Source organism: Vidua macroura, chromosome 1 (genome assembly GCF_024509145.1).
Source record: "Vidua macroura isolate BioBank_ID:100142 chromosome 1, ASM2450914v1, whole genome shotgun sequence".
Taxonomy (NCBI): domain Eukaryota; kingdom Metazoa; phylum Chordata; class Aves; order Passeriformes; family Viduidae; genus Vidua; species Vidua macroura.
In genome coordinates this window covers 20,210,415-20,222,003 of record NC_071571.1, presented here as the reverse complement: position 1 = coordinate 20,222,003, position 11,589 = coordinate 20,210,415, and the positions used below count along the sequence as shown (strand labels likewise).

The window sequence follows — 11,589 nt, the reverse complement described above, 5'->3', positions numbered from 1 at the left end:
AGTTGATTTTTTTCTATAGGTTAGGTACACAAACTGGGATGATAGTCCAAGGAATTCAGGACGACTCCAGTTTTGTGGCTCATTCCGTCGTACAGGATATTCTCAACCATGGTCTCTTTCGGTCTGTCAAGTACAGCATAACTGGGTTTGCCAAATAAAACAAGGTAGATTTCTTCTTTTTCAGCAAGAAGATTAAAAAACTTCAATAAGTAATTGCTTTCTAAGTTAAGTTACTGGAGAAAGACACAAAATTTTGAAGAACTACTTTTTCCAAATGAAGGTTGAGAGTATTAAGTAACGTATTATGGGCTGAGATTTTTCAGTTATGAATGGTAAGAATGAATTGAAGGTTTGTTACATAAAATAGGGTGTATAAATAATGCATATATGTGCAAGATTACAATTTTTTTTTATATTAAGTAACTTTTGGTTTTATTTTTGTAATGTTGGAGTTAAGGAGTTGTAAGGGCTTGTATTCCTTACAATACTCGTTTTTATACTAATGCAGGTGAAGCTACAAATCAAGTGTGACATTTTTGTCGGATTTGTTGGTACTTCAGGTTCTCCTGTAGAATTATTCAGGATTCAACTGCTTTTGGAAAAGCAATGGTTCATAGCTGTGCTATTTCTTTTTCTATCCAAACCAGAAATAACTCACAGTCCTCATATGTATCTATATCTATACCTAGATATATATATATGCACATACATAAAGTCATATTTCCTTTTGCTTATTAATATTACTCAGAGAGTTTTCTTGATAGAGCTAAAATAAATCTAGTGGAAATTCTCTCCATCTTGATGAAAATACCCCCAGGTGAATTACAGAATATCTACTTATGGATCAGTAAAGGAGCTGTAGGTCACAGTTTAAAATGTTTCAGATAAGTCTACTGTGACTTACAGGCCTGAAGAGCAATTTTCTCTTGCCTTGCTCTGTGCAGGAATGTGATTCAGCCAAAGCTATGGCTTTTCTGAAGTGAAGCACTGCTTATGACACAAAGTTAAAGTAGATGACCTTGCATATTGAGCAGCATGAAGCTGGACTGCGTGGCTAAACCTGCTTGCTAGTCAATGGCAAAGGGGTGAAGGATCCTGATCTGCTTCTCACTGCTTCTTGCAGTCAGTCACAAGCTACATCATAACACATTCTAAAGACATGCATCATGCCTTCTATTTTCTTCCTTTGCAGGAGTGTCATTAAAGCCTGAACCAATTGACACATATGGTAGGTCTTTGTATATATTTATTCTTATTATTAATAATTTTTTTTCCTAAAGTTGTTATTCTACAAAAAGCTTTTGTGTTCTACACACATAAAATTTGAAGGTACCTTATTTATCTTCCAGAATATAAAACCACTGCAGATGGATGGGTCATATATGAAGATACGCTCTACTATATCAGCAAAGAACAGGTCTCCATGGAAAGAGCCCAAGAGTTTTGCAGGAAGAATTCCGCAGACCTAGCTGTTGTTAGTAGTAACAGTGAGAGAAGGTTCCTAAAGAGAGCACTAAAAGAAAATGTAAGAACCATTACAAACGGGCAGCCTAAAGTAGAAACGCTTTTGACAATCTGCTTGTACGACTTGAGTTGTCCTAGAAGCAGAGCCATCAGCATTTTCATTAATGAAATATCCCCAGATTCACCCTTTGATCCTGTGGGATTTGGCCTCCCCCTCCCCTGCTGATGCAGTTGACAGGAAGAGTGATGTGGGAAGGTACCAACTCTTTGGGAAAGCAGCTGGTCTTTGAGGGAGAATAAAAAAGGAGTACAAGTTTCTGATTCAAAATCTGCTTCTTTTCTACTCCATCCTAAGGGCCTTCAGTTCTGCAGGTGTTGGCTCGTGTCCCAGATAAAAACCTGACTTCTGTGCCTGGGCATATAAACACATTGCTGTGGTTAACTGCAAGCACGTGCTGTACTGCTATGGACTTCAGTGGCTGCTCTGTGGACCTAATCAATGGTGTATCAATTTCTGCTTGTTTTGCTTCAAATATTTATTTTTTTTTTAATTGAAGTAGTGTCTTTCTGATTTAGGAGAGCTATAGGGGAGAGCCAGTAGGATACTTCATTGGTCTAAGAGTGAGCCTTGATAAAAAGTTCAGGTAAGTTAAGAAGATTGGTGCAGCTTCTAACATGTAGAAACAAATATTTTATGAAGTTGCAGGGACTGAATATGTTCTCTTGAAGGTCTGAAGGATGTTCCACATACCATGTACAAAGCAAAATGGAATAGTTCTAGAATATTCTAAAGTCCAATAGTTTCCCCAAAAAATAAATAGTAAAAGAATCTTTTTTCCTTGAGTAAGCACTTAGCCAAAGAAAATCTTGGCAGCTCTACTCTCCATACACACTTTCTCAAGTTTCTTCAAGAGATTTGCCCCATAAATCGGAGTGATACTTCACTATGCTGAATTTTATACCTATAAACATACACACATACACTTAAAACATGCTCTATATCATAGGGTTTGGGTTTCTTATGCTTGTTATCTATATATCAGAGGGATTCTCCAGAGTTAGGAAGACACAGGCAATGAGTACAAAAGGTAGTCTCTGCAAACTCCTATTCCAGGAGAAAAGTCAGCAGTAATTTACAGTACAGAAACAGTAACAAGTATTCTGAAAAGACCAACACACAAATCAACACAAAACTAAGCTAAGAGATACCGAAGAGCATGATACACTGTTTACCTTCCTACCTGCTAGTTAGGATGTGCCTGGGAGGTGAAAAGGAGCTGCTTCTGAGATTGACCTGGAAAAGGTTAGAGGAGATTTGACTTCAGCCTTTCTATTTTAATGCCATTGTTTTAATATATGTAAATCACTTACCTTGAGAAAGGCAGAAGAGAAGTGGGGAGAGAAGGTGATAAATTACTTTAACCTCCTGATTTAGGAGTCAAATTAGGGACATATAGCACTCCATGGATCCAGTGAGAATTTCCTTTGTTTAGATCAATAGTATCAGCAACAGCAAGACACAGATGATACAGCTGAATTTTTTTCCCACTTCAGTCTTAATGATCTAAATTCTGAAATACTGATTAAAAAACATGGTAACAACATCTTCTTCCTCCAATAGCAATATATTAAAGTAAAAAGCAGGCAAACATTGAGGAAAAAGTTGCAACTTTGGTACTTTAGAAAGGATGGTTTTAAAGTTGACACAATATCCTTTAGTTTTCAGGAAAATGGAACACTCCCTCCTACACCCCCCACAGAGCAGGGTAAATGCAGAGAAAAGTATTTTCATTCTTGTTTTCACCTACAAAAACACCAGGAATGCTCAGACTGAAAATCATAGTATTACCTAGGAATAGCTATTGTAATAACTATTAAGATAAAAATTACTATTAAGACAAAATTTTAATATCCTTCTCTGTATTATGAACAACTGATTTTGATTTCTCTTATTAAATGTTGTCAAAAAGAAGTGGCCATTAAGAGAAAATATGCTTGGTGTATTCTTTTTCTAATTTGCAACCAGAAATATTTTACAGCAATTTCTTCAAATTAAAATAATCAAGTAAAGAAAGGGCAATCTCTAATAGTCCTTCCCATTATAGTCAGTTCCCATGAATCCTCATAGACATTCTTACTCATGAGGTGTTCATTAAGACTACCATATCATAAATGAAGGTATTAATTAATAACTACTCGTATATCTTTTCTTTAAGCTGGGTGGATGGAACTCCAGTAACTTATGTGGCCTGGGCTCCTAATGAACCCAATTTTGCAAATAATGAAGAAAATTGTGTGGTAATGCTTTCAGAGCACGGTAAGTGGCAATACAAAACTATTAGATTTTATTTGTCTCTGCTTGGATTATAACTGATGCTGTCAAACATCTGCTGTCAACTGTCACACAATCTTTGGTAGCTGTTTTCTGCAATTTCTTTCCAGTGACAAACCAGCACAATGCAGTAACTCTTCCCAGTCATGGGACCACCAGCCATGGAAGAGGCTATGCCCTTAGAATGGGGACATTTCAGTACCATAATTTAATGCAGATATTTCCTTCTGGGTTTTGTCCTTTTTACAGGGCTTATCACTACTTCTTTCAGTAAAAATTTGTATAGTCTATCTTCTCTACCATGAACTTAAGAAAACATTTATAGCAGCTCCAGGAAACAGGAGTTGAAGGTACAAGTCAATGAGGAAAGAAACAAATACATCTAATGTCCTAAGATATGTTTTTCCTCTTGGGTCTATTTCTGTAACTTTAATGAGGCTAATGGAAATTTAGTAAGCACATGTTGATCTCTCAATTATGTTTTACAAAGAATTCATGCAGTATGTTTGAACACTGTATTGTGCCATTAGATTGACTTAGTATTTCCTATCTCATCCATTTCTGATGCATTTTCTTTTCAAATTTGCTTGCTTTCAAATTTACTTACTTTCTTTTCAAATTTGTATTTCTCCTGTTGCCTGCAATGTGATGATGCCAGAGCTCAAAAAAAAACCCCATAAACAGGTATAGACAGTGTGAAGAGAGCCCTGAATGAGGAGCAGATGGGTCAGGGAGCTCAAATTAACTACAAGGGGCTACAGTGACTAATTAGAGCTTATTTGAAGGTGCCATGGTTACTTTGCCTTTAGATCAAGCCTGAAGTACAAAACAGAGAAAATGGTGTTAAAAAAAAAAAGTGAAAAATTATTATTACTAAATATTAAATACTATAACATGTTGAATTTTTATGTTTTGTTTTTTCCAGGATTGTGGAATGACATTAACTGTGGTTCTGCCAATAAATTTGTATGTGAAAAACATAACAGTTCTATTAATTCAGCATTACCTTCTCCATTGCCTCCCGGAGGATGTCCAGAAAGTTGGATTTTTTTTAACAACAAGGTATGTTAACAAATATCTTCAGTAAATTGTGTAAAGCAGTAGAACTGAAGAGAAAATCCCAAAAACCTCACATTTTTAATGAATATTAAGTAAATCTGGAGAGTTATTACTTAGTCAAAATGTGCAGACTGGATGGCTGGGCTTTTTTTTTAGGTGACTTAGACACTTAACTTTGCAGAGAAATACAATAACAGTAGATGTATGCTGAATACGTTTCAGACAACATAGTTTGTGCAGGCTTAAAATATACTGTTACTGTTTAAGAAAACCTGTCCTTCTTTCTTCGTGTACATTATTTTGTTTAGAAATAGAAGTTTGTAATGGTCAGTCTTGTAAAAAGTTGGAAAGGTTTAGAAAGAATGTATTTGAGTAATCCCTTCGGCCTGTAGGGGTTCACAAAGCTTTGAATTCAGAAAGATGATGCTGAACTACAATTGTTTTGAGTACAGCTTTGCATTCAGACACAGTCTGGAAGTCCTCATTGCTGTAAGAGAAGAGTTTGTACCAATCTGAGTTGAAGCTCCATCCACCACTGTGCTGGTATTACACCCTCAGAATGTTAGGTCAATGTGCCAAAGGATATTTCACAACCTTTGGCAGGATGAACAGTTGTAACCACAGTCATCAGAAGGAGGACAAAGCACAGCAGAGATTATTCCCTGCAGCCAAAGCCACATTTTCTTGGTTTTAAATGATGCCTCTATTCCTGCAGGAAGAAGGCAGATGAAAATGTGAAAAGTGATTATGTACTTGACCTTGTTACAATCACTTCAATTGATACCAGATTACACCTTGTGCAATGAGGGGGGAAAAGTGTATGCCTGGGTGGGCATCCAGACTTTCTACTCCTGAGCTCTGTCACTCATTCTAGCCCTGATTTCTTTTTCTGCAGAAAAGTACATTTTAGAGCTAATTATCTAGAGATAATATTCACATAGAAAGTTCCAGTCTTGGCTAGTTTGAAAAAAGTGCTTGATTTGTTTCCAGTGTTTCAAAGTATTTGCTTCCAATATAACAAGAAATCTCACATGGCATGCTGCACGAGATGTTTGCTTCAAATTGGGAGGAAACCTGGCTACTATACCAAATGAACAAGTACAAGGTATGTGTATAGGCTCTATTGAAAGAAAAAATCTCAATCTCTCACTAAAGAAACTTCTATACTCTCCAATATAAAATATGGGATTACCTGATGAAAATTGATTATTAGCCAGGTGAGTCCATGGTTCATTTTAACTTCAAACTACAAGGCAATATCTAAATTATTACATATAAGAAATAAAGTTTGTTTCTAGTTCTTTCAGGTGCTTTGTTTTCATGAAACTTCCAGTGGGTTCTAAGGGTGGTTGCACAGATCTCTCATAATGACAGAAATCTGTATTTCCTGTCTCTCTCACTGGCAATAGGATTTCCTGAAACCCTATGTAGGTATACACATGTGGGGAAGGGATCTAAACATTTAATTAATAGCAGATGCGCTGTGTAGGGGAAAGTGTTATCCTTTTATTATGTCTCCCACTATGGGTTTTTGCATATTTGCTCTCTTTTGGGCAAGTCACGATGAGCTTTCCTTAATGAGAAATCTTTGCTTTTCTCCAGCTTTCCTTTTCTATCATTTGAAGTATGCCATAACTAATGTTTGGATTGGGATGAATGATATCAACAAAGAGTCCACATTTCTTTGGACAGATGGAAGCACTGTTTCCTACACCAACTGGGTTAATGGTGCACCAGAAAAGCAGCAAAGCTTCTTTGACTTTTATGAGTATGAAACATTGACAGATGATGCTCTGGAGGTACAGGAAATTTACGTAACCTCTATCTATACCTTGGGCAGCTAGTTGACTTTCCTAAAAGAAAAACTACAGCAGCAATAATAGGATGCTGAAACAAGTCCTTTTGTAAGCACAGTGGGGTTTAGCAAATTGTCTGATAATGATTCCAAATACACCAAAGTGTTTGGCAAAGGTTCTGTAGAAGAGGGATTTTAAGCCTTCCATTGGAACTATTGCAAAAAAACAGCTCTGTAAAAGAAACTTGGAGAAACTTATATCAGTTTATCCCCAAACTGCATTAATGCAAATACTAAAGCTGCAACACCAAAGACAAAGTATGATAAACCAAAATTAAGATTTTTTTATGCAACCATAATTTGGCTGTGTGTATGTCCCACTTCTGGCTAATGTGCTCCCACACTGCTTTACTCATTTCTGATGGTACAAATTGATATCTTCAGTGAAATTACTCTTTCTCTGTAGAAACTCAGGCTCTTTTCCAAAGGTGGTAATTTCTGAGGAAATGATTGGCAGTTACTCACCCAAGATTTTTAACATTTGCCATCAGTCAATTTTAGCTGATGACTAAAACTTATGTAAATCAGCATAAAGGAGAAACTTGGATGACATGCCAGAAGACTGCCACGGCCAATCTTGAAATCAGGGGAGTCTTGAAGGAAATACTGGAGCAAGTAAACATAAGGAAGTAAAGAGAAAATACTTTGTTGCATCTGATAATGGTAACTTGATAATGACTATAAAAAAAAGCAAAGAGTATCTGCTTTCTGCAAAAGAGCTTGCTTCAGTTAGACTAGTGTAGACAAGAGCATTTAACAGTAGTTCTTATATTGTTTTTCTCATTGATAAAAATGTTTTGAAACAGATCTATATAACTGTAAATAAGAACAGAGAAGATTTATTATAGGTACCTTAGTCATTTATAGGGTTCTTAATAAAACTGGTAAAATGAGTTTTAATTTACTTCTTTCAGACCTTTACTGGCACCTGTGGAAGCCTGGTTCAAATTTAAGGGGTCAGGTCAATAAACATCAGGTCAAGTTGCTTGGCAGAAACCTAGGAACTTTGAACTAATTACACAGGTGTTCAATGAGCTCCTCTCCTCTTTGCCATCAGGCCTGCACTAGCAGTATAGGAGCTTCAGCTCACCCCTCCCCATGGCCTCTTGTAATGGCTGTGACTCTTCCCCTCCCCTTCAGACAGATTGCGTCTTCATCACGAAGTCAGATGGCAAGTGGAGAGATGATAGCTGTGACAATGAAAGAGGCTACGTGTGCCAGATGAATTCACGTGAGTTCTGTTCGACCCAGTCTCCTAAAGAGGAAGAGTACCTTGGTTAGAAAAGATGAATATATAACCTGATGTGATTTCTTCCAGCTTTGAGTCTCATTCTGAATCTCAGGCTTTCAGAGCTCCATCAGTGTCAAGCCAGTGCTATGTTTAAAGTACAAATTGTTTCACAGAAATTGCTGGAGAGGAACCACTATCTTAATTGGAGTTTTGTACCTAATAATGAGTAATACTAGAGAATAATAAATGAAAATGGCTTTTTTTTTTTCTCAGTGAAGTATAAGAGGTTTAAGCATCCTGTCTAAGTGCAGTATAAATCATGTTCTTGCAGTGATCTTCCCATTCTCTTGGATGAATCTGAGCAGAACATTTAATCCTCTCTCACAATTTCTACTGAATGCCATCATATGTGATGTAAATCAAATTGTACAGCTTCTTGGATATATCTTTATTGTAGAAGAATATTGTTATTTTTTACACCAAAATGAGTAATGAATGTTGACTCTACTCCTGTAGAATTTTAATTATACAAATCACAGCTGTCCAAGCATATTATGGGAGTAGAGAAGGTGAAGCACTGATAACAAAACAATTTTGCCTCAGCTTTATTAAAGTAAAAATTATTCCCTGATCCCTCACTTCAGTCAGTTCCTGCAGCCTGTTCACTCTCAGCACAGCTAACATGTTTGTAAGAAGACCCCCTCCCTGCACAGCAAATATATAGTTTTATGGAGGCATTTTTAATTTTTTTGATCCCAGTTCCAGCTCTTCTGAATATATTTACAGTCTCAAGGGTGGAAATATACACTGCCTGACTCAAGCATGCAGGCAACATTCTGGCAACCCTTACCGACAGGCCAAGAAGTTGGAGTGAACAGCGAGTGGTGATCAATTAACACCAGGTCTCAAAGTCTTAGACTGAGACTAGAGATTACAACAGTTAATGCCTTAAATGCCTCATCCTAAGTTCTATCCACCAGTGACCAGAAATAAATGTATACTCAGATATTCAGATTTAGTCAAATAACTTAAAGCACAGAATCTGAAATATGCAATCTAGGAGTCTTAGACTGGACCGGTCAAGTCTGTAGAAAGTATACTCTACTTCAGGGCATCCAAGATTTCACTCATCTTATTACATTAACAAACTTGCTCCATGTCTTGAAAGTTATGTTTGACATTTTTTGGGGGTTTGGGGATGTTTTATTTAGTTTGTTTTTATTTAGGTTTTTGTTGTTTTGCTCATGAGTTTAAACAAAGATTTTGACTTTTATTGACTTGAGCCTTTTGACTAATTTTTTATAGCTTGAGTGCTACAGAAGAGCAATATGTTGTAAATTCATCCATTCAGTTTTTCCTCCATAGTTCCCTCACAGCCTGAATTGCCAACAACAAATCCAGCCTCTGGCTTTACTCGTTATGGTGACAGTAGCTATTCAATCATTTCATCTGAAATGCAATGGGAAGAGGCCAGAAGAAGTTGCCAAGACAAATCTGCGGAACTTGCCAGCATTTCAGATGCCTACATCCATTCATTCTTGTGGATCCAGATGCTGAAAAATGGAAAACCTGTATGGATTGGTCTTAACAGCAATATGGTGAGTGCTGGATAGATGGGAGGGGTAGGTGCTGAGGGAACTTTCCTGCTCTAATCATCCTCTGGACGACCAGTTTTGAACAGTGGAGTAATTGTATTCTGAATGGCTTCACTGTGTAAATACACAAAAATCTAGGGGTACTGTTAGAATTAGTCAAGGATTTTCATCCACCAAACGGAGTGAAGAATCACAGAAAATGTTAGGCAAGAAGCAGAAGATAAAAGTAGAAAGTTCTAGAAACAGAAACAGAAGTCAAGCTGCAGACTGAGAATCAGACAGTGCGTCTGTCATGAAGTGACTGCTGGCCATCCTGAAAGTCAAATGCCCTGCTATAGAGGGGGATACTTAGAGCTATTAATATATTAATAGAAGTTACTGTATTAGGGAGATATTGTAAGATTTAAGCTGACTGTTTAATGTTTAATGTCAAGTAATCTTTATGCACAAATAGCTCCAAATTTTAATTTAAATAAGGCAGAGCAGAGAGGACAAATTCTCGGTAATTGCTTCTCTTGATGTAGGATTTACTAAATGACCTAAGATGGCCTCATCTGACTTTCTTACCATATTGTAGAAGTTTATTGCTTCAGAAAAACCCTCCCAAAAGCAATGCAGTGTTGAACACTGTTCATATGTAGTTCTTATATAACTCAAATTGCCTGGTGACATTGCTTAGAACAGTGAAAAGGGTTTTTAAAAATGGCTCCTTTTTTTCCCAGAAAAATAAAATAGACATATATTTATACTATATTTATGTGACAAAACTTTTAATGTTAAAATATATATATATTACCAGAATTCCTTTGTTTTCAGACTGGTGGCTATTACAAATGGACCAATAACTGGAAAACCAGGTACACAAAATGGGCAGCAGGGGAACCAAAGGAGAACAATGCTTGTGTTTACCTTGATCTTGATGGTGCTTGGAAAACAGCATCTTGCAATGAAAGCTACTTTTCAGTTTGCATGATATCAGATGGTAAGCAAAGGCATGTAACAATTTTAAAGACATATTCCTAATTCCATGAGATTGTCTAATCCTGGAGATTTTGCTCTAGCTTGGGCCACCCCTGCAGAGGACTATGTATCAGGGTAGCATCTAACTCCCAGCAGAATGTGGATGTTTGCTATTAGATGATGTATGAATTTAGGCACAGGAAAGGCCCTTGTGCAAATTCATATGGCTGCACTGCTATCATGGTAAAACTGTTTCCATAAAATGAAGCTCTATCTTCAAGGTATATCTTGCTCTTTACAAGACATGACCAAAAATCACATGAGCCTGTGTGCAATATAAGTGTGTGCTGAGTTTGTGCACTGACTGTATGAACTTCAACTGGGGAAGGTCACACATGAGTGTCACTCAGCCAAGACTTTCACTTCCATTCACTATTGCTAGAGGTAAAACTGTAAGAGCCTTGGCAATGTGAATGTTACCTTAACTCTTTTCTGATATATGCAGAGGCATGTTTGCATCTAGATTTTGTAGAATCGTGCTGTTTTCCCTCCTTTATGTTTTAAGTCTGCATACATTTGGTCTGCTTATGCAGTGCAAGATCCATCAAAGTGAATTGAAGTTGCACCCACGATCAGAAACAGAGTCTGATTTGGCAGAGGCATGCTCCACTGATGGCTTTTTTTTTTCCCCATAAAGTGACAACATGAAGAGACCAAGCAGCCAGACAACATGGGACTGTGGCATTAATGATTCATTAGCCTACAACAGCTTTCTGTGTTGTGATAAGGCAAATTTGAGATTTGTATCATCCCTCAGGGTTTGCTTTCTGCCAAGAAAGTACTGCCAAGGCAATTAGTTAGATGTTGCAGGATGCAATTTAATTCCTTGTCCTGAGAAATGTGATTTGAGAAATAAGATGTTTAACACTTTTGACTGCTTGGCTCTCCATGTTGTCTGGGTTGGGGGAATGTGGGGATAGTCATGAGTAGATGTTGAGACAAATAAAGCCGGGTGAGAGAAATCCCACACTATTTACACACGTGTCATAGAATCAGAGATGACTCACAATGCAATACGAATTTCATACCATAT

General features: G+C 37.1%; 1 protein-coding gene across 1 annotated transcript in view; it reads left to right on the top strand.

Moving 5' to 3' along the window:
• LOC128815350 (macrophage mannose receptor 1-like) overlaps positions 1 to 11,589 on the top strand; it is a 33,004-nt gene that overhangs the window by 16,886 nt on the left and 4,529 nt on the right. The window contains exons 15-25 of the mRNA XM_053992039.1: positions 20 to 164; positions 1,193 to 1,228; positions 1,350 to 1,525; positions 2,041 to 2,108; positions 3,681 to 3,781; positions 4,722 to 4,858; positions 5,846 to 5,960; positions 6,458 to 6,654; positions 7,851 to 7,941; positions 9,307 to 9,539; positions 10,353 to 10,518. Of these exons, the coding sequence (XP_053848014.1) occupies positions 20 to 164; positions 1,193 to 1,228; positions 1,350 to 1,525; positions 2,041 to 2,108; positions 3,681 to 3,781; positions 4,722 to 4,858; positions 5,846 to 5,960; positions 6,458 to 6,654; positions 7,851 to 7,941; positions 9,307 to 9,539; positions 10,353 to 10,518 (1,465 nt within the window). The remainder of the gene's footprint in view (positions 1 to 19; positions 165 to 1,192; positions 1,229 to 1,349; positions 1,526 to 2,040; positions 2,109 to 3,680; positions 3,782 to 4,721; positions 4,859 to 5,845; positions 5,961 to 6,457; positions 6,655 to 7,850; positions 7,942 to 9,306; positions 9,540 to 10,352; positions 10,519 to 11,589) is intronic.